The sequence below is a fragment of the Crinia signifera genome, chromosome 2, assembly GCF_055691185.1.
Source record: "Crinia signifera chromosome 2, ASM5569118v1, whole genome shotgun sequence".
Lineage (NCBI taxonomy): Eukaryota > Metazoa > Chordata > Amphibia > Anura > Myobatrachidae > Crinia > Crinia signifera.
Window position 1 is genome coordinate 359,437,585 of NC_139218.1, and position 20,509 is coordinate 359,458,093.

General features: G+C 46.5%; 1 protein-coding gene across 1 annotated transcript; it reads right to left on the reverse strand.

Moving 5' to 3' along the window:
* Positions 1 to 2,301: 2,301 nt before the first annotated feature.
* Positions 2,302 to 19,783, reverse strand: POLR1D (RNA polymerase I and III subunit D). The gene is made up of 3 exons (XM_083169863.1): positions 19,585 to 19,783; positions 10,354 to 10,428; positions 2,302 to 3,263 (listed from the first exon to the last, which is right to left on the reverse strand). The coding sequence occupies exons 1-3, from the start codon at positions 19,611 to 19,613 to the stop codon at positions 2,996 to 2,998; spliced, it is 372 nt and encodes a 123-aa protein (XP_083025989.1). The 5' UTR covers positions 19,614 to 19,783; the 3' UTR covers positions 2,302 to 2,995.
* Positions 19,784 to 20,509: the final 726 nt, after the last annotated feature.

A 20,509-nucleotide genomic window follows, 5' to 3' on the forward strand; every position in this document is an offset into this window, starting at 1 on the left:
AGTATATTATATAGAGTTTTTAAAAGTACTTTATGAATTGTCCGTATGTATATTATATTTTTATTAGTTAATATCATTTTCATAGGACTGAAATGTGGTCATAAGGGGAGCTTAATTTGCAAGGTTGGTATCCAGAAACCAAAATAACTTACAGCAAAGCTTTCGATGAGTCTTCATTTAAAAATAAATACATGTTTAGGACCAGATGTATCAAGCTACAAAAAGTGGTGAAGTGGAGAGTGATAAACAACCAGCCAATCAGCTCCTACCTGTCCTTTTTCAAACCTAGCCTGTAACATGACAGGTAGGAGCTGATTGGCTGGCCGTTTATCACTCTTCATTTGATCACCTTTTAAAACTTGATCCATCTGGCCCAAGGCGAAAGACCTCAATTTAATTGAATGATTTTGAAAACTCAAGGCAGGCTTCAAGGGAGAATGAGGGTAATGGCAAGGTTCATATGTGGAAGGCTGATCCCCACAGTTCCAGCTGCACTCGGGAAATAATTACTAACCGTCTGTAGGTCCCTATATAATGAAGTCACAAGTAGACAGGTCAACAACTTTCTCAATATCATCTCACAATATATGTGCTGCTTCTGAGTGTCTGATTGCCTAGAATTATCTGCGCCCTCTTACGTCAAACCTTGGAACACACAGTAGGACTAGTGGGAAATTAAAAGTAAGAGCAAAAAGAGGGCATTTATTTCTGGAAATGTTACTTCATGTATTTGTTTAGGTTGAGAACATCTAATCTTAATTCAGCACATGCAGAATACACTGTTATATAACTGGAAGTTTCTGGGAACTTTATCCACTCAGAGGGATCGATCTACCGCTCTCTGCACATATTACATCTGCCCCACCTGCAGTGCAGCATGTTTTTGTCCATTTGAGAAAGTTTTGCTTTTGCAATCAACTCTGAAAAAAGCCCCTAACCCAGTGGTTCCCAAACTGTGCTTAGGCACCTCGGGTGCCTCAAGGCACTTGTAGGGGTATCCTGGTTTGGTGGTCCTGGACCAATTTAAAAGTATTTATGGGGAATGAAAAATCAGTGCTTGTGGCTTCCAATCGAAAAATATGTGGACAAACAAAGCAAGTGCTGCCCCCATCACATAACTGCACCCAAGGGTGACACAAACACAATTCCCTCTACTCAATATGAATATGAAAAAATCCTGATGCTCTAGGGTGCCATGATTCCAAAAAGTTTTGGAATTACTGCTCCAACCAACAGCCTTACTCCTATCCGTGAAGGCCACTTCATGCTACTCTAATTGCACCATGATCTATGTACAGTACAATTGCTTGACATATCAGAAGTCAACAACAAATTGCCATCACATACTTTGCCCAATTGAATCTGCATGGCACCCACTGCAAAAAGTATTTGCTACCCAATAGGGTAGTGAGCCTTTTTGGGCGAATCATGCATTTGGATGGCTGGTCGGTTGAAGGGTACAGTGCTATTCTGGCTGTTTTATTGGCATAAGACCCATCATATCAGTATAATGTCACTGGTTCTTAATAATCAGGCAGCATGTATAGATGGAGTGTCCCTTTTCCTTGCAGGGGCTGGCGGTAGATTCGACCAGCCGCCAGAAGGGGGCGCACGTGCATCCCCTTACTACGGAGCTCACCTACTGTCCCCACTGCTTCGCCACCAGTCCCCGCCGACCTATCCCACCTCTCCCTAACACTGCCTGTCTCCCTGAAGCAGAGACGGGCAAGGTCCACGTCCCCCACCGCCAGGAACCTGGGATGCTTGTGCGTCCCAGTCAGATGTAGCGCCGGCTCACCAGTGGGGGCCGGACTGGTGAGCCCCAGCACTGAATGAGCGGCGCTACATCTGTAGGTTATAAAAATCTGCCCTTGTAACATGTAAAAGGTGACAAGAGAACTTTATTGATCATATTGTAAACTAGTAAGCCCATTTAAAGCAAATGCTTCAAAAGCTAGTTTGCTACCTTGTGATTGCATCTGTGTTTGTACATGTGAGACAGAAAAATGTCGTTTCACTCGCCGCCAACAGATGGCAGTGTTTCGGAGACACACAAGAAGGCACTAGACATATATATATATATTATATATTTATAGCGTCTAACAAATGTTAATAGATGTGACTACATTTATACACATCCTTACCTTTAGAAATCTCGCAGGGCAATCTTACATGCCTGCCCCACCGCTGAGCAATCTACCATATCAACAGGGTTTAATAAAAAGCAAACTGACACAGGTTTGTTATGTTTATCTAATCTGCTCATCATTGTGCTACAAAACAAAGACTGGGAAACACCAGTGACTTTCCACAAAAGGTTTAATGACTGTATGCGAGTAGCAAAGCACATACAGGAAAATAATCATGGGAAGGAGCTCTTTAAAACTAAAACTCGGGCAGGTAAAAAGGGGGAGCAGTAATATTTGCTCTCGGAGAGAATTTAAACCATTTCACTGATATCACATTGCAAATAAAAGATATAGAAACAGCGGCTACCACTCTATATGGTCTTCACGATCACCCTAACTGAACTGTACTAGATACACTGCACGCCTCATATGCCAGGTGTTTTTGTAATAGCAGGAATATCTCCCTGGGCTCATCGGAGGGCACACACAGAATGCCACCAGAAAAAGCAATTTTGCCAAGGTCATGCATGTACCACCGAGTTTGTACGGGACCCACTAAGCCTAGTACTACTGACCGGGCTTAACTACCATAGGTATGGAGAGTGCAGCTGCTATGGAGCCCAGAGCTAAAAGGGGCCCATACAAATGTTTGCTATGGGGCCCCCGTATAGCTAGTTACGCCCTACTGACCAAACGGCCTTTTCATAAACCATTGCTGTGTACAATCAATGATAGCAGTGAAATGGTTTAAAAACATGTAGCAGTCATCCTCAGGCTTAACAGTCAGACATGTCTGATCCTTAATACCCTGTGTATTGCAAATAAATAGTTAACAGTAAGAGCCATATTGCTTGTAGTCTCCTTGGCTATCTTTCCTTGCGACGGCTGCTGGAACGTGTCTGTCTTGTGCTCTTGCTTGAAGATGGCGATTTCTTTTCCTCCCTACTAGAGTCGTCACTCCGCTTATAGGGATGTGAACCGCGCTTTCTTGAATGAGTCCTTTCGCTACTGTGATCCTTGGTATCTTTTTCGTCGTGCGTTCTCCTGCTGCTTTTCTCCCGCTCAGGTGGCAGGGTGTTTTTAATGGTATTGATCAGAAACCGCTTGTTAGTGCTGGCGACTGGACACTTCATCCTGTAAGAGAAAGTCATGCGACAGAATGTTAGAGAGAGTTCGGTTCCAGAGTTGCAGATTAGAGTGTTGAGCTTGCCGAGTGCGCCACCTAGTGTCTGCTTTGAGAATAATGCTCATTGACACATTCTGCAGTGGGTTAACTCAAGCCTCAAACAAACTTGAATTATTTTATTTATTGCAGAAATGTTTTTTTTTTTTTTACACATGAAAAGGAGAAACCACAAAAATTTGGCTAGCGGCAGGTCTGTCTGCTCTAGAATTTGATCATACTTGATACTGGTCCTTATATATTGGGTGCAAGGGCTCCGTTCCCTCTAGACTATTTAGAAGTGGTGCTGTAACAATGTAAGGGCTACGGTAAACAGCATTTTTACCTAAGGTCAGATGTGGTCAGCTAAAGGGTAGGTAAACTAGGAGCAGATTTTCTATGCTTTGGAGAGTGATAAAGTACAAGCCAATCAGCTCCTAGCAGTCATGTTACAGGTGGTGTTTGAAAAATGATTGTTTATGCACTTTATCACTTTTTGAAGCTTGATACATTTGGCCCTCAGGCTTCACCACTCTTCAAAGCTTAATTAGTACACCTGCCCCTATTTGCGATAATGAGCCCTATTGTGTTATAAAGATGTATTGGACAGGTTGAAAATTACTTAAGATTTAAAGAAAATAAACTGGAATGAAAGACCAGCAAAGGCATGCATATTAATTATTCCACAAATGAGAATCGAAATTCAGAAACTACCTTATACAAAAAGGAGCAACTAATAGTCAAAAAATATTATGAAAAAACAGGAGTGCAGTCTATTGGCCTCGGTTATCAGCAAAGATTTCATGCATTGCCCTTCAATGGAATAGCTGCCAGAGGATCCTTCAGTGTGCGCTAAAAATGTCTGCCCTCGCCATCAGAACTTTGTTAATTGCCAGATATACTGTAGAGCAGGGGTGGCCAAACCAGTCCTCAAGATCTACCAACGGTGCATGTTTTCCAGGCAACCTGTGGATCTATAGTAGGAATGAATGCAGCAGGTTTGAAAATGTGACAGTTAGTAATGACCACAGCTGCGCACCAGCTAGGTAACCTGGAAAACGTGGACCGTTGGTAGATCTCGAGGACCGGTTTGGCCAGCCCTGATTGTTATCCATTTAAAGGTTCTATTTTAAACCTATTTCATTCTATTTCATGGCAGTAGTCGTCCACTCCCTGGTTATTATTTTGAATATCTTTCATTTCAATTAAAAACCATTGGTTGGCGCTATTCTAATAACTGAAGTGCAGCATGTTCCGGGAAGCAAACAGAAAATACAGGTTCTCTTTTTCTTATATTTTACTAAATACTAAAATATAATAGTCTAAAATCAGCCCCTACTTACACATAAAGGGATGTTTGCCTTTTTCATTCATGTTATACCCGTCACCTCGCACAAATAACCCGGGTCCGACTAGAGTTGTTGCCAGGTCGATCTGGGTCTCGGTGTTGTGTGAAAGGGCCATTTGAAAGAACCAGGGTCCAACAACCCAGAACTCCGACCCAGGTTGAAAGCAGGGTTTCACCCGAATCGGACCCGGGTTGCTGGGCAGTGTAATACCCCTTTCACACCGCAAATGCCAGGTCAGCCTCAGGATTTGGACACGCGGCTTAGTACTGTCAGACAAATGGAGGGTGGCGCATGTCTCACATAGGAGTATGGTATAGCTCACGGACATTTACATTTTAATAAGACGGGAGTTCTATTGAAGATGGGATATTGCCCTTAGCAACCAGATTCTATCTAATATCTTCTAGAAGGTGCTAAATAAATAAGTACAATCTGATTAGTTGCTATGGGCAACATCCATCTTCAATAAAACTACCATCTATTCCCATCTTCAATTGACCCCAATGTCATTAGTTTGGCATACACAAGGTCAACATTAACAAGAGGTTGACATAGTTTTAGTGGGGGGGGGGGGGGGCAATGTCGGCACCATTCGCACGCCATGCTTCAGGCCACTTTACCATTCCCAATCGGAGTTCACATAGATAAAGTAAGAAAAAGTAAAAAAAAATATTATCATGAAAAACTAATGTTGACCCTTTGATGGTCAACCTAGACATCATCAGCCGTCCGGATACAATCAGATAGGTAGGCGATCCACCGGAACCTCACCATAAAAATACCAATAGTTACCTGCAGCAAGATTACTACAGACCGGCCTATGCTGTGGGTCTCTCTAGGTAAAGGCAGCGAATGTCCGGATCGGGCTCAGTATGATTTTGAGACGGCCAGGATCATGACGGTCAGTACACCGACAATGAAGCCCTTGCCGGCTCGGTGGCTCGCCACAGGTTCTATTCTCACTATATGGGGGTCGTGGACCCACATAAGGGAGAATAGCCCCTGTTGGTCTGGATTGCGACGGCCGGGCAGTTGAACAGTCGGGATATCGGTGTCAGCATTGGATCACAATTCCAGCAGAAACAGCTGGCAGGCAAATACCATGATCGCACTAGAATATGTTTAGGACAGCAAAAAACAAACAAAAATAAGGTAAAAATATAGATATAAAAGAGACACATAACCGATAGAGAGGTTTTATTTTGCATTTATATTATATTCAGATAGTTCATTCCTTTCCTATATAAAGTAGATGGTCACTTTGCTTCAGCCCCCAGGTGACAACCTTTTATTTATTGAACGGCAATGAGCCAGCACAGGTCCCTGCACCGAGAGCTGCAGCAGTGTCATGTGAATCACTAAGCTACGCATGGTGTGCAGGAGGGGAGCTGGCTGTCCTATCCCAACAAATGCCTCCTTGGCTACACAAACCTCCTGACGCAGCAGATTTGGCTCTGCGGCCTCCTCCAAGTCTCCAGCACAAGAACTTGTCTGCATGCTAAGATAGTGAGTCAGCAGTAAGCACAAGTGAACTTCTCATGCGTTCCCCACTGTACTGATGCGCAGATGCACAAAAGGGAACAGCCTGGGCATAGGTTGGTCTAAAATGTAACTAGACACCTCCTATCAATCACGCACAGACTTAAAGTAATACCCTCGTCACGCTGACCGATAAGTGCAGCACCGAACAATTGCTGCATTAATGCCATAGGCCTGAATTACTCATCAAAATAGCGATGTCCCAGACTGATGGGTTCTTCACAAGTTGCTCCTCCAGTACATCAAGAGAAGCATTGAATAATAGAAGATTGTCAAAGGGAAGGAAGAAGTGTGAGCAGTGAGTGTGGCACCTGTTCGGACAGGTGTAACTGTACTGTAAGATGTGAGGACACAGCTGGCACTGAAGACTATGGCTTTCCTCATTTGTCTGTATAACCCACCGATGTGCGAGTTATGGCTGCTGTGAGCACCAGTTCACACAAGCTTCAGCTAAAGTGACAGATTTACATTAGGATGCTTCATTAGGATCAGTCTATGCTCCGTTCCTCTCAGTTAATTTAATATGGCTTATTGGGTACTTATGTAATATCTGGGCTCCCGTTTTCTTATGAGACCGCGTGCGCACGCCACACTATATAAAATCAACTCCATGCGTAGTTGGATAGTAGGGGTATGAAAAAATGGGGTGCATTTAACATAGGAGCCCAGATAATACATAAGTACCGCTTATTGTACACAGCGGAGGCAGCAATGCTGCGGGCTGGACAAAAGGTCACAAGAATGTAGGAGGATGGTTCAATAAGTAAGGTAACAAGACCTCTCGTGTGTTATGTTCCCTATTTCATTATAATTTTGCACCAGACCAGTTTCCCTTCACAGCCATTAAACTCGCCTTATATCAGTTATACTGTCCCAACATCAGGGCTGGGTAGGGCTGCCAGAAACATGGTCACACATTATGGTGAGTAGTGTGCTACATCAGCAGCTAAAATGTATTTCCAATTTCTCAAGGTGCATGGTGATAATGTCAGGACTAATGTTCAAGATGAGCAGTGATACAGCCAGCAAGGTACACACACCACAGGTGACAATGTGTGCCACACTGGAGGTTTGATTCAGGAGGATAGCAAGGGATTGCCATCTCTTTCAACCAATGAAGAAGCTCCTGGGTGGAAGGTGATTCGCAAACAAACGGAGAGGTTCAGCAGGCTGTCATGTTCAGTCACTAACGATCTACTATCGGCTAAATCCAAAGGCCTCTTCTCTATCCTCATCCAGCTTGATCTGTCGGCTGCCTTTGACACTGTTGACCACCTCTCCTGCTCAACACCCTCCGCTCCTTTGGCATCACTGGCACGGTCTTCTCCTGGTTCACCTCATACCTCTCAGATCGCTCCTTCCCCGTCTCCACTCCGAGCTCCTCCTCTCCTACTACCCCGCAGCCAGTCGGTGTTCCCCAAGGGTCAGTCCTTGGCCCTCTCCTCTTCTCCCTCTACACCACCTCTCTGGGCACCCCCATCAGCTCCTAATCTATCTCTCCTCCCCCGACCTATCCCCATCACTCCTGTCCAAGGTCTCCGAATGCCTCACGGCCATCTCAGCCTGGATGACCCAACGCTTCCTGAAACTAAACATGGCTAAAACTGAACTTCTAATCTTCCATCCCCCGAACATCCCCTCTTCTCCCACTATCAGCATTGGTGAAACCGAGATCACCTCCACCGACCAAACACGCTGCCTCGGTGTCATCATAGACTCCTCCCTCTCTTTCACCCCCCACATTCGTGCTCTCTCACAGTCTTGCTGCTTTCACCTACGCAACATCTCACACATCAGACCATTCCTCTCCACTGACGTAACCAAAATTCTCATTCACTCTCGTCATCTCCCGCCTTGACTACTGCAACATCCTTCTCTCTGGGCTACCTCTCACCCGCTTCCCACCTCTCCAATCCATTCTTAACGCTGCTGCTAGGCTCATCTTCCTCTCCCGCCGCTCTACCTCCGCCTCCCCCCTCTGTCTATCTCTTCACTGGCTCCCCATTCCTTTCCGAGTTCTCTTTAAACTCCTCACCACCACCTACAAGGCTCTCTCCTCCTCCACAGCTCCCTACCTCTCTTCACTGATCTCTATCCACACTCCCTCCCGTCCTCTTCGCTCCATCGCTGACCGCCGACTGACCTCTCACCTAATCACCTCCTCCCACTCCCGTGTCCAAGACTTCTCTCGCGCTGCCCCCCTGCACTGGAACAACCTCCCGCCACCCATCAGGCTTTCTGATTCCCTTACCTCCTTCAAGCGCTCCCTCAAAAAACACTTTTTTCGACTAGCCTATCCCTCCTCCTAACCTCTTTTGATCCTCCTATCCTGCCTACGTTCCCATCCGTTCCTACTTATCGTATTGTTTTTCGTTCATCCACCCACCTCATTTTAGTCTGTTAACTCTTATGAGTAGGACCCTCCTTCCTCACGTACTCACCCTACCTCTTTACCTATCCAGTGCTCCTGCCCTGTTCTTCCCTTCATCTTCAGTCTCCTTGACAATTTCGACACCTACTTCAGAACTGATGCTGATTTTAGTTCTACCAGCTATACCACTATTTATGCTGCATTTTATCAACACACCCTGTACGTTGCCTTGTAATTTGTTTGCTATGTACGGCGCTGCGGACACTTTGTGGCCAACTACTACGGCAAAGATTCCTTGGTGTACCTTTAGGACATATGCTTAGACTAGTATTGGTACTATGTGGTAAAATAATCTGTACCAAGGCCATACTATAGCACATTGATGGCTAACCTTGACACTCAATCTGTTGTTGTACTACACATCCCAGCATGCCCTACATCAGTTTTAGCATGGAAAAATCGCAAATCATGTGTAGTTCAACAACATCTGGAGTGTCAAGGTTAGCCATCACTGCTATAGCATATACTTGCATGAGTTAAACAGAATTACACAATGAGAGGTCTGGTTATGTTATTTGTTGAACCATCCGCGGAGACTCAGTTAATTCACTAAGGAGCAACACCACCCGTGGAATATTAGTCGGGCAGTTCCTCAGTGATGTCAGTAGTTCCTGGGAAACGGATAGGGCAGCTCATCCCTTGGGTGTCCACATGTGCCTGATCCCCTGACTTGCTCAAGCTTAAAAGAAAAGAGGTCCACTGAGAAGATACCACATCTGTTTAAGTGATAAAGTGGAAGGTAATAACCCACCAGCCAATCAGCTCCTAACTGTCAAGTTAAAGTCTGGGCTTGAAAAAAAAAAAGACATTTGGGAGAGAATTGGCTGCTGCTTTATAACCTCCCACTTTATCACTTCACCAAGCTTAATACATCTGCCCCATTGTCTCCTTCAAATGCACTGAGATGTGTAGAAAAACATACTGCTGGACATCGTCTCATCACATCATACCACCACTTGCCTCTCACAACATAAGACATTGAACAACCCAGCACAGGGGGCGATTCTTTAAGGATCGGACAGGGCTGAATCCGATGGTTGGGGGTCTGCGCACGGCCGTTCGTTGCGGGGAAAGAGGGCTGGGGGGCGTAAACAGCGCTGGACTAGCTCTTTAACACTGAAGGATACAGTTAACAAAATCGTTGAGTGACATCACCCGGCCCCCTGCTGAGCATGTGATATAGGCAGATTTGACTGCATGTTAAGACAACAGGGGGGTAAAGGTGCCCATCGGATGTTAACATAGGGGTAAATTTACTAAGATGGGAGTTCTATTTCAGATTGGATGTTGCTATGGGTAACCAATCAGCTTCTATGTTATCTTCTAGAAGATGTTTAATAAATAAGTAGATTCTTCCATGCAAAGACATATGTTTTGTATTTGTGATTTCCCCTCCTTTATGCTTTCCCAATGTATCATTGTTTTTTAGGGGTTTTTTTTCAGTTAAAAAATTAAGGAAAAAATTAAACATAAGGGTCATTCCATGGTAACAAACGTTACATTGTTCTACTAGATCAGATCATGTGAACAAAACATTTTTTGGAGCACGCGTTTTGATTATTTTGTGCAAAGAAAACGTTGTTTGTGTGGTGTGGTGATATGCTTTAATTTTGATGCAATGCTGGTCATGAAAACTGGTAACAAACGTTACATGAAAAGAACATTCTCCTGGAATGGCCCATAAATAAAAAAAAAATAAAAAAAAATGGACAATAGGATGTATAATGAAGATGAAATACATACCAGCCCATTGGTCCCATAGTCTCAGCGCGGTCTTTTCCTCGTTTGGCTTCTTTGAGAAGTTCTTCTACTGCTTTCCTATATGATAAAGAGAAAAAAACAAAAATCCCTCAAGTTCTTATTACAGAGAGAAACAGAAGAGGTAAAACTTCAATTTCTGATGAACACAAGCTGTGAAAACAATCTGTAGGAAGTTACTGTGAAGTTCCTGAAGGGTGAAGAGAGGAGGTGGCTGCTATCATTCTGTCAACTTTATCAGCTCACGCTGATGTTCAATCAAATCCCAGCGCTGTAAAGAAGATTGTGTTCCCTAGCTGTCCAGGCTGAAAGTTATAGCTCATCATAGTGAGGGACATACAGAATGCAAGAGATAAGGAAGACTAAACAGAACGATCGCTTATCCCATGATCCTCAAGGTTAGAGCATCATTAGATCTGAAAAATTTGACTTGTTTAATAACATCCACAGATAAGTAAATGTTCCCATAACTTTTAGTGTTCCCACTAGGCTGTTTTAGCGGGGCGCTGCGCCCTGCCCGTTTTTTTAAAGGGCAAAATGCACCCTGCCCCTCAAGCACCGCTAAAACAGCCTGGTGCCTGCCCGACTCCTTGCACGGGGAAGCCCAGCGCCGCCTTAGACGGCGATGCCCGGCATCAAGGCACCTTCCTCCTGTGGTGACAGGATCTTCAGCGCGGCCGGGCCTGCCCACTTTAGTGCCGCCGCCGGGCGGGCTCGCCCACTTTAGTGACGTCGGCGGTCCGGGACCGCCCACAAGTGTGCCGTCGGCTGCCCCGGCCCGTCTCCCGGCACCCTGCCCGGAACAATTTCTAGAGGGAACAAACTCGAGCTGTCTGATATTGACTGTTCTATACCAACATTGCATTTAGGTGCAAACTTACGCTAGCCCAGACAACCAATAACTTCTTCTCATCTATCAGGAGCAATTAAGACAATGATAGCAAATGTTTAATTGGTTGGACCATAGTTACCTACACTCTAGCGGTGGCCATACATCAGAACGATCTGATCATATGCAGGTTGTAAGAGCAAACAGCACATACAATCTGCTTGCGACCACAAGCAACTCTGATGGATCATACGTGTAGCATGTATGAATCGAGGATAGACCACGCATCTTACCGATACACCTCAACGATGTGCACACAAGCCGAATGCACAACTTGTCTAAATTGTTCGTTCGGGCCCGAGATCGTTCTAGTATATAGCCAGCTTTATATGGTCTAGGAGGTTCCAGAAAGAAAAGGGCAGCAGCAGATCCGGGGTGGAGATGAATGGATGCCTGTGTGCGGCATCCATTCATCTCATGGACGGAGCACAGCAGCTTTCCCGGGTGCTGGGCTTGCCCCCAGCATGTTGGTTGGACAATGTAATCAATGTAATCTCCAAGCGCCGGCTCAGAATCCACCTCCGCCAACATCACCTGCCGTAGTGCAAAAGGGGTCAAATGCCGTGTCGCACCTGGATCCAAAAACCCAGGTGCGATCCAGCGTTTTGGTAGAAGAGAGGTTAGGAACCTATACATAGTATGTAGCCAAAGGCAAAGTATTGTTTGTGCAGTAATATTTGGCAACAGTACATTTAACCAAACCTTTAATGGACCTCAAACTAGTGATCTACAAAGACTATTTTTGGAGGTCCTGGCAGGAGTTTTCAAATCCAGTCCTCAAGTATGCCTTACATGTCACAGCTTCAGAAATCATCAATGGTTTGTGGCTGTTGTCAAAAATTTTTGCCATCGGTTTGCTAGAACCAGATGGTTTCCCACCACCAATGTCAAGCTTAAACGAAGTTTCCTTTTTGCTCCCCCCCCCCCAAGAGGCCATAACTCCACCCCCTGATACCCGCGAAGCTCCGTCCCCATATTTTGATTGGTCCAAAGGCCAATCAATCAAAGACAATGGATGACCATCAATATGTAAAATCATTGATGGTCATCCATTGAATAGTAATACAGTTGCAATTTTGACATCGATGGCAAAGGCAACAATGACCATCCGTATTTTGCTGTAGACACCAAGCTTCCTGTTTAGTGCTATAGAAAGGCATTTGAAATGGACACAATTTGACTTTCATAACCATGATTCTAAGGACATATTATGGGTGTTAATATAATGTTCCATGTTATACCAGAATTTGAAATACTTTATTTAAGAATATATTATTCCGATCTTTTTACTAAAGCTGGGAGCAGTGTCTGTCATTGGGATGGTCTGTAGAAGAAGATCTCCTTCCACAATCACTACTTATTTTACGTATGAGGGGCGATTCAATCATTTTAGCAGCGTCCATTTCAATATTCAACTGTTACTGCTTCTGGGTGCAAATATCACGATTGCCCTAATTTCTGCCCATGAGGTGGTGAGCAGAAATTGGGGAAAAGTCTGTATTTTGGGTGCGCTAACAAGTACTTTAGACTGGTGTAACTGCTCTATGCAGTGGTGCGTTTGGGCATGACAAGTAACGGGTCACCAAATACAACTGAAGAGCTCAGTCGGGAAGGCGTTATTACGTTATTCACCCGGCAACACCAAATGTAGCTTATTGGGCCACAATATTCCACCAGTGTTTAGGTATCAGCATTACTAGAATGCTATGTTATTTTTCAAGAGAATAAACAAATTAAATGACTTCTAAATTTGGTAATTTCGTGAAAATTGTGCATGTTATTACATAAATGGGCATTACATAATGGATCAATAGTATCTTAAGTTTAAAATCCTTAAAAAAAAAAAGGATCTAGCTCATCTCAATGGTCATTGTCCATAAATGTTGAACAAGCCAAATGCAAAGTGACTGCTCTTCTTGCCACACTGACCATTTAGCATTGCAGCAATAAACAGACTCTTAAAAGAAAAGGATATAGTAGGACTGGCCCTCTAGAGAGGGACAGAACTCCATACATCCCAGGATGGTAACTACCTTTTGCACTTTACTCACTTCAGTGTATAGGGGGTATTCATAGGAACAGACTCTCCGGGACAGTGCAACAATTTTAATATATTGTTTTTTATTATAGGTTTGCTATTATCTTTATTATGAAATAATTGTAAAGACCATCCAATCTTTTCTTTATGTTTCATATCAAGTGACATTTATTCATTGTTTTCGCTGCATTGTATTACTCTCTTAAAGGGCGGTATTAAGGGGGTGAGGATCACTGAAAACAAGCCGTAAGAGGCCGGGGATGGTGGAGCTCCGTGGATGGGGAGACAGAGCTCCGTGTGCATGCGACCGGCCTCAGTAGAAGCGTGCAGCGGAGGGGGAATAAAGACAGTCAGAGGAGGCGGTTAGGCAGTGGAGGAAGCGTGCGCAGAAGCCGAGGACAAAGCGGCTGGAGCTAGGAGAAGGCTGTGCGTGCGCTGTGTCTGAGCTCCCCGCTGACCCGCTGTAGTTCACCTCACTGGGCGGGTGTGAGATCATCACACCCGCACCACTCACCCCTCCCCCGAGACCCGCCGAGCTGCCTGTGACCACCGGTGAATTGAGGCCTACATCCTGTGGTGCAGCCGCAGCCTTTCCTACCGGATCTGACGCGACCGTCAAATCGCGGGTGACGCGGCCAGCCTGCACCCTGCCAGGATGACCTCAAGCGGCACACTGCTGTCCCCCCCCCCCCCCCCGCGCGCTACCTGGGGCGCTCCCTGCCAACGCGTCCGGACAGTGGACCCTCTCCAGATACAGGGAGGCCTCTCAAAACAGCGGCGCTGGACTGAGTTCATCCACAGGAGAAGGGCGAGCGCTGAGGGTGCCGGAAGGCACCTGGCCGGGGAAAGTAGTGCGCTGATGCCCCCGGCAACACCATCGGCCGGGGGGACACCCCGGGAAGGCAAATCACCTCCACTTCCCTTCCCTATGGGAGTAGGGACCCATCCCCCCGGCTAGGACAGGAGGCACATCAGCCAGGGGGAATACATCCAGAGGCCGGTAGGATCCCCCCGCCATATCACCACCACCCATGGCTCTCCCTATAGGAAAATTCAAGATGGCACCGCAATGGCTGCCTAGGAACTGTGCACTCAGTCATATGTATCGTGTGCCTTCTATTTGATAACTGTACTGTCTCTGCTACAACTGTGCTGTCTTTGCTCACACTGTTACCTCATACTGTGCTCATACTGTTACCCACCTGGCTGGTGCAACGACCAGTGGCACTGCTGATGGCTGCCTAGGCGCTGTGGTGCTCGGTGGGTAGGTGTTCCCTGTGTGATAAACTGTACTGTCCCTGCTCATATTTAGTGTTCCCGCTAGGCTGTTTTAGCGGGGCGCTGCGCCCTGCCTGATTTTTACAGGGCAAAATGCGCCCTGCCCTGCTAGCAGCGCCCCGCTAAAACAGCGTGGTGCCTGCCCTGGCTGTGTGCACGGGGAAGCGCAGCGCGTCCTTAGAAGGCGAATCCCAGCGCTTCCCCGGCAGCACGGTAACTTCGGCGGTGCCGGGCCCGCCTCCTTTAGTGACGGCGCCGGCCGGGCCCGCCCCTTTTCGTGATGTCGCGGCCCGGGGCCGCCCCTTTTCGTGACGTCGCGGCCCGGGACCGCCCACAATTGTGACGTCGGCGGGCCCGGTCCTCCCCCCTTGCAGCGGCGCCCTGCCCGCCCTCATTTCTAGAGGGAACACTAATATTGTCACCTAACTGGCTGCTGTAACGACCAGTGGCGCCGCCGATGGCTGCCTAGGCACTGTGCAGCTCGGCAGGCATGTGCCCCCCCCCCCCTCTTAATGTAATGTATGTAATGTCGTCTCCCCCACTTCACCCCTGCTTGATGCTGCACTGAAATCCACAAAAAATTCCTAGTGTGCACAAGCACACATGGCCAATAAAGTTAATTCTGATGCCATCCTCACAGTCTAACCCCCTCTCCGGCCGCCCACCCTATTCTATGTTCTGGGGGAATCCTTGCCATCCTCTCCTCTGAAGGACAAGGGTAGCTGTTAATGCAGTGAGCCCGCTGCATATATCGGCGACCCTAGCCATTTTGAAAGCTGCACTCGCCATCTCCCCCTTGCTGGAAAAACCTAGCGAGGTGGAAACGGCGAGTGCAGGGGGGTCAGTTGAATACTGACCTGCAAGCTATCGGCACTGCTCACCGTCACAGCTCACCATGGGGAATTGAATATAACCCATTAGATCAGTGGCACCAGCAATTATCATAATAAAAGCTTGTTACATAGCACTGTATAGTTACTGTATTCTACAACAGGCAGGGAAAGCCATAAAATGTGGTTATTCAGAGTATAATTCCTTTCCAAAAGAGGGTGTGCAGCAAGAGTTGAGACCCATTTTAAATAGGGTGTATACGCAGTGCACACACCAACTTCAGACGCATCGTCCGCATCTAGCATGTGTCAGGTGTAACTGCCAGGGGTAGATGTATGATTGCGCCAATGTATGAAAGAAAAAATGGTCACATTAGCAGTCTTTTTGCGGGGGGCGTCTAGATTTCTTTTTCAAATATATGACAGTTATGGGGCTTTTTTAAATATATGACAGTTATGGGGCCTACACACGGAGTGATTTTGGCATATTTTCTAAACCATCTGACCAGATTGCTTAGAAGTTAAGGCCACCATACACAAGGGCGATATACATGCAATTTGGGCAATTTACATGTGATAAATCGCATGTACATGACAATAGGTGCGATGCAATGCGTGTTCCTGTGAGCATTGCATCGCACTGCCTAGGACGCACCTGCAGCTGATGAAATCTGTCGCTGGTCGTCATACCTCCGCAGCTGGCCGCGCGAGACATCCCTGCCGCAGCTGCGAGTTCTCCGAGTCCAGCCGCCTCCTCTTCTGGGCCTCCCTCCATCTACCCAGCAGCGGCAGCACCCTCGTACACAGGAGAAAATCCTCACCAGGCTGCTATCACTGTCCACCAATGCTTTTATATTTTTATTGCAATGGCATCAGCCCGCCACCCACATTCCGGGGTGGGATTCCTCTGAAGGGAGGGACCCCTTTATTGGAGGGTCCCCATTCCCCTAGGGACACTGCCTGGGCTGACTAGCCAGGGTGATCATGCTTTTACCCGGGGGACCTTATGTAAAAAGTGTCCCCTGGCTGTGGCATGGCACCGCTGGCTTGGAGCCCGGTGCTGGTTTCTGAAATATGGGGGACCCCTACTCCTTTTGTCCCCCATATTTTGGGAACTAGGTCCGGGGAAAGAGCCTGGTGCTGGTTATAGAAATATAGGGGGACACCAGCTTAGCACCTTCCCTGTATTTCTGTAATGGCTCCTTTCGGAGGCTCCCCCTACATCCCACGGATAGGATCACATATTGCAATTCGATCCTAGGCGGTAGATCCCAACCAGACCGCATTGTATATGCAATCCTATAGTAAATGGACCCCTTTGACTTGTTACACATTTTCCGATATATTTTACGTACAGCTGACTAACATTGTGTCAGCTGGACTATCTGCCTGTGTATACAATGAATATATCTTAACCAGAACAGAGCTGGTCAGTTAGAGATCAACTTTCATCCAAACTACATGGTTTGTTGGTTGGACTGACAATCTGGCACTGGATGACAATCAGCAATTTGCTCACAAACCCAGGACAAATTGTTTAAATCAAACAGTACCTTGGCTGAGTGACAGTATATGTCAGTTTCAAGATTTTGGGAGGATATTACATTTGCTCCCATCTAGTACCTGATTTTTATTCCATCCAACCAACTAGTTGTATGGTTGGAGGAAATTTGGTCTGATGTATGGCCAGCATAAGCTAAGCTCCAGAGCCTCCACAGAGCTGTAAAAGGCATAGAACATGGCTCCACATCCAGAAATTGAAGTTAAAAGGAGACTACAAATTATATGTAAAGTATATTCTAATACCCCATTCTCAGTGCTAGGCAAATTCCCGGGTCTAGCATGTCGACCCGGTAATTTGCCATTTAACATGGGGTTTTTCCCAGTGTGAACGGTTCAAACCGTGTTGAGATTCAAGGGACTCTAACCCTGCTTTTTACCCGGGTTGGAGACCATGGCAGGCAGACACAGGTTCACACTGCAAAAAAACTGTGTTAAAAGGCAAATTACCAGGTAGAACTGCTTCAGACGGGAATTTGCCTTAGAAGTAAGAACGTCTAAAAGCTGTGTTGTTCACACTCGCAGTGTGAACATGGCATTAAAGAATATTTAATTACACTTCATGTGTAAAAGTAACAACTACACATAATTGCTATTGATGCACTGATACCAGCACGTAGGAAGGGAGTGTATGGTATTAGTGTAGAAACTCCTGGGTTGCTGACGGATCCAATTTTCCATGGTGTCCTGCACCTCACCAGGGCCCTTATTCCGATCTAAGCGGTAACGGCCGCTTGCGGGCGTTCCGCCGATGTTTTCGCTCTGCGCATGTGCAGAGGGCACTCTGCGCATGTGCAGGCGAAATCGCCGCACAATTTTTTTTACCGCCGCAAAGGGGGTGGATAGGGGCGTGAGGGGCTACTTAGCCTAATTTCCCTATGCATACGCCCCGCGTTTCATGGGCGTTCCCATGCAAACGCGGGGCGTACGCATGGTAATGAGGCTGTGACGCATGTGTTGGGGGCGGGCATCTGACATCGCCGGATGTCAGCTGCCTGCCCCCATACATGCTTTCACACGGACAAGTGTCCGTGAGGTCTATGGTTGCGGGAGCTGGTGGAGCGTGCGGCCCTGCCTTCGATGGTCGGCGACCATCGAATGCAGGGGGCTGCTCCAAGATGGTGGAGGCGTATCCCCCGCCATTTTCATGCGGACGGCCGTGGCGATCCGTATGGAAGGCGGGGATTCGCCTGCACGGTCGGAGCCGCATATGCGGCTCCGGCCGCACCAAGCAGAATAAGGGCCCTTGTCACAGGTGAACCGCTGACCATTGGCAAAGCCGTTTACTACACATGCACAACTGGGAAAAATGCCACGCCATCTATCGGCAAACACATTAACAATAAGATACAGCAAAAGTCTCCTTTTCACTTGGGCACACCACACACATACAGATACATGGTAAATAAGGACACTAAACAAAACTTAAGAAGAAAAGTACATTTAATAGCAGTCTGGAGTGATTCCAGAGCTGGAGTATGTTTAGGCTCATCAGCTACGCTGGAATCAGAGCTGGGAAACCTGCAGTAGTACTAGCACTGACTGGAAGACTGAAGTGACCCATAACAGGGTATGGGTGAAAACCGGACCAGGACAAAACCCCCGGACCGGACATCAAACTCTGCATTTTGGAGCTTGTAGCCTCCGGTCCGGGGGGTGTCCTGTCCGGGGGGGCTGCCTCTCACCAGGTAGAGGAGGAGGGGTAGAATAAAGCCTCCCTGTATGGTCCGGGCATGTAGCAAAAACCGAACGGTCCGGACCACACGGGGAGGCTGTAATCTCCCCTCCCCCATGTCCCTGGTGATCGCTATCAAAGGTATCCCCCCGGACAAGACACCCCCCGGACCGGACCCTACAAGCTCCGGACTGCAGATTTTTGGTGTCCTGTCCGGCGGTCCTGAGTGAAGTCCGGGTCCGGTTTTTATATAGTCCCCCCATAACACACTCTTATTTATTTAGGAGGAGATTTAAATAATCTCCTCCTGCAAAAAAAATCTCAGTTTAGCATGTGCGCATGAAACCATGCACTGATCATACATTTGTCCTCGATTCCCAGCTTCTACCACATAATAACTATTACAGCCAAATGCCACCACCTTGGGCTACACATCCATGTGTCTTGCAGAAACGGTATGCAGTTGTATCAATATATGCATGTAACAACAATATAGCATTTGCCCTGCACTTCTGTACACTACTATATGAGAAGCACTACTACAAAATGTAATTAAATAAATCCTAGAGTAGCACCAGGCTGGGGTAACAATAATATAGAGACTCTAATCAAACCCATTCGGTTTAAAATTTAATATAAAACTTGATTAATGCTAACATATGGAAATACTGAAAACATAAAAGCTTCTCTGTGCAAAACGATCTACGCATTGGACTTCAGTGCTGGTTACACTGCAATAAGTTTGCATGCTGCATATACTGAGTAAAAAAACACATGATAAGCAGCTTCTGTATCAAGAGCAACATTGCTTCCCCCCCCCCCCCCCCCGGACTAACCTACAGTATACATAGGAACATTCCCCATATACAGGTAAAGTCACTGAAAATGGACACAGGTGCAACTCCTTTATACATAATGCGCAGTATGAATTAGGTAGGTCTCCTACCGCTCCAGCTGCTCGTCTTCCTCCTTCATCTTGCCTTCCTCGCTGAGAAACAGCAAACCCGGAAAAACAGAGCGGACGTTGCCAACCAAACGTCACACGTGTCGTGCCAGCCAGCAACAGCGACTTCCGGCGTCAGCGCGCACGAGCCTGGCGGCGCCCCAGTGACGTGGCTTGCGCGCGTGTTGTCTGACAGTGGCTGGCTGTCGTTGTGTTGGTGGAATGTAGCTGATGTGATTGTTTCACTGTGGGAGATGTATTGTTATTATATACTGTAAAATCCAAGTGTGCTAAATCTACAGTTCAGTTGTACTTCAAGGTAGAATTAATATAGTTACTGCACAGTCTTTTAATATAATGACGTAACAACATGGTTGCATGGTAACGTTATAGTCGCAGGTCTTAAACCAGGGTTGCCTACCTGATCCTCTCCAGGGAGAAAATGCTCTGTTCCTGGATTTCCCTGGTTTAATATAGAATTGCCATCACCTGTGGTGAAACACCTTTCTTATCAATTACCCAGCTCCGCACAGGTGATGGTAAACATACATTACCAGGGAAGTCCAGGAACAGAGCATTTTCTCCCTGAAGGAGAGGGTCAGGTAGGCAACCTTGGTTAACCATTGCATTCGGTACACAGTGCTCTGCTCCCGGACTTATTATTATTATTATAATTTTATTTATAAGGCGCCACAAGTGTTTTGCGGCGCCGTACAAAGGAACAGTACAGGGAGACAGAACTTGGCATAACATTGAATAAATAACCAAAATAGAGTACAAATAAAGAGCGCCACAGATCAATACACATTACAGCTTATATATAAGTAGTGAGGACTCGATCAACATACAACTAGAGGCTTGAGGCCAATGATGGAGATGAGTATGCAGACAAAGATGGTCACTGAGTGTTTGAGTATAGGAGAGCTGT

Excerpts from the sequence above, each read along its gene's own strand:
- POLR1D (XM_083169863.1), bottom strand. The coding sequence starts at position 19,613 with ATGAAGGAGGAAGACGAGCAGCTGGAGCG. Across the intron at positions 10,429-19,584 it reads GAAGACGAGCAGCTGGAGCG|GAAAGCAGTAGAAGAACTTC; the intron begins GTAGGAGACCTA and ends TTTATCATATAG. Across the intron at positions 3,264-10,353 it reads ACTATGGGACCAATGGGCTG|GATGAAGTGTCCAGTCGCCA; the intron begins GTATGTATTTCA and ends TTTCTCTTACAG.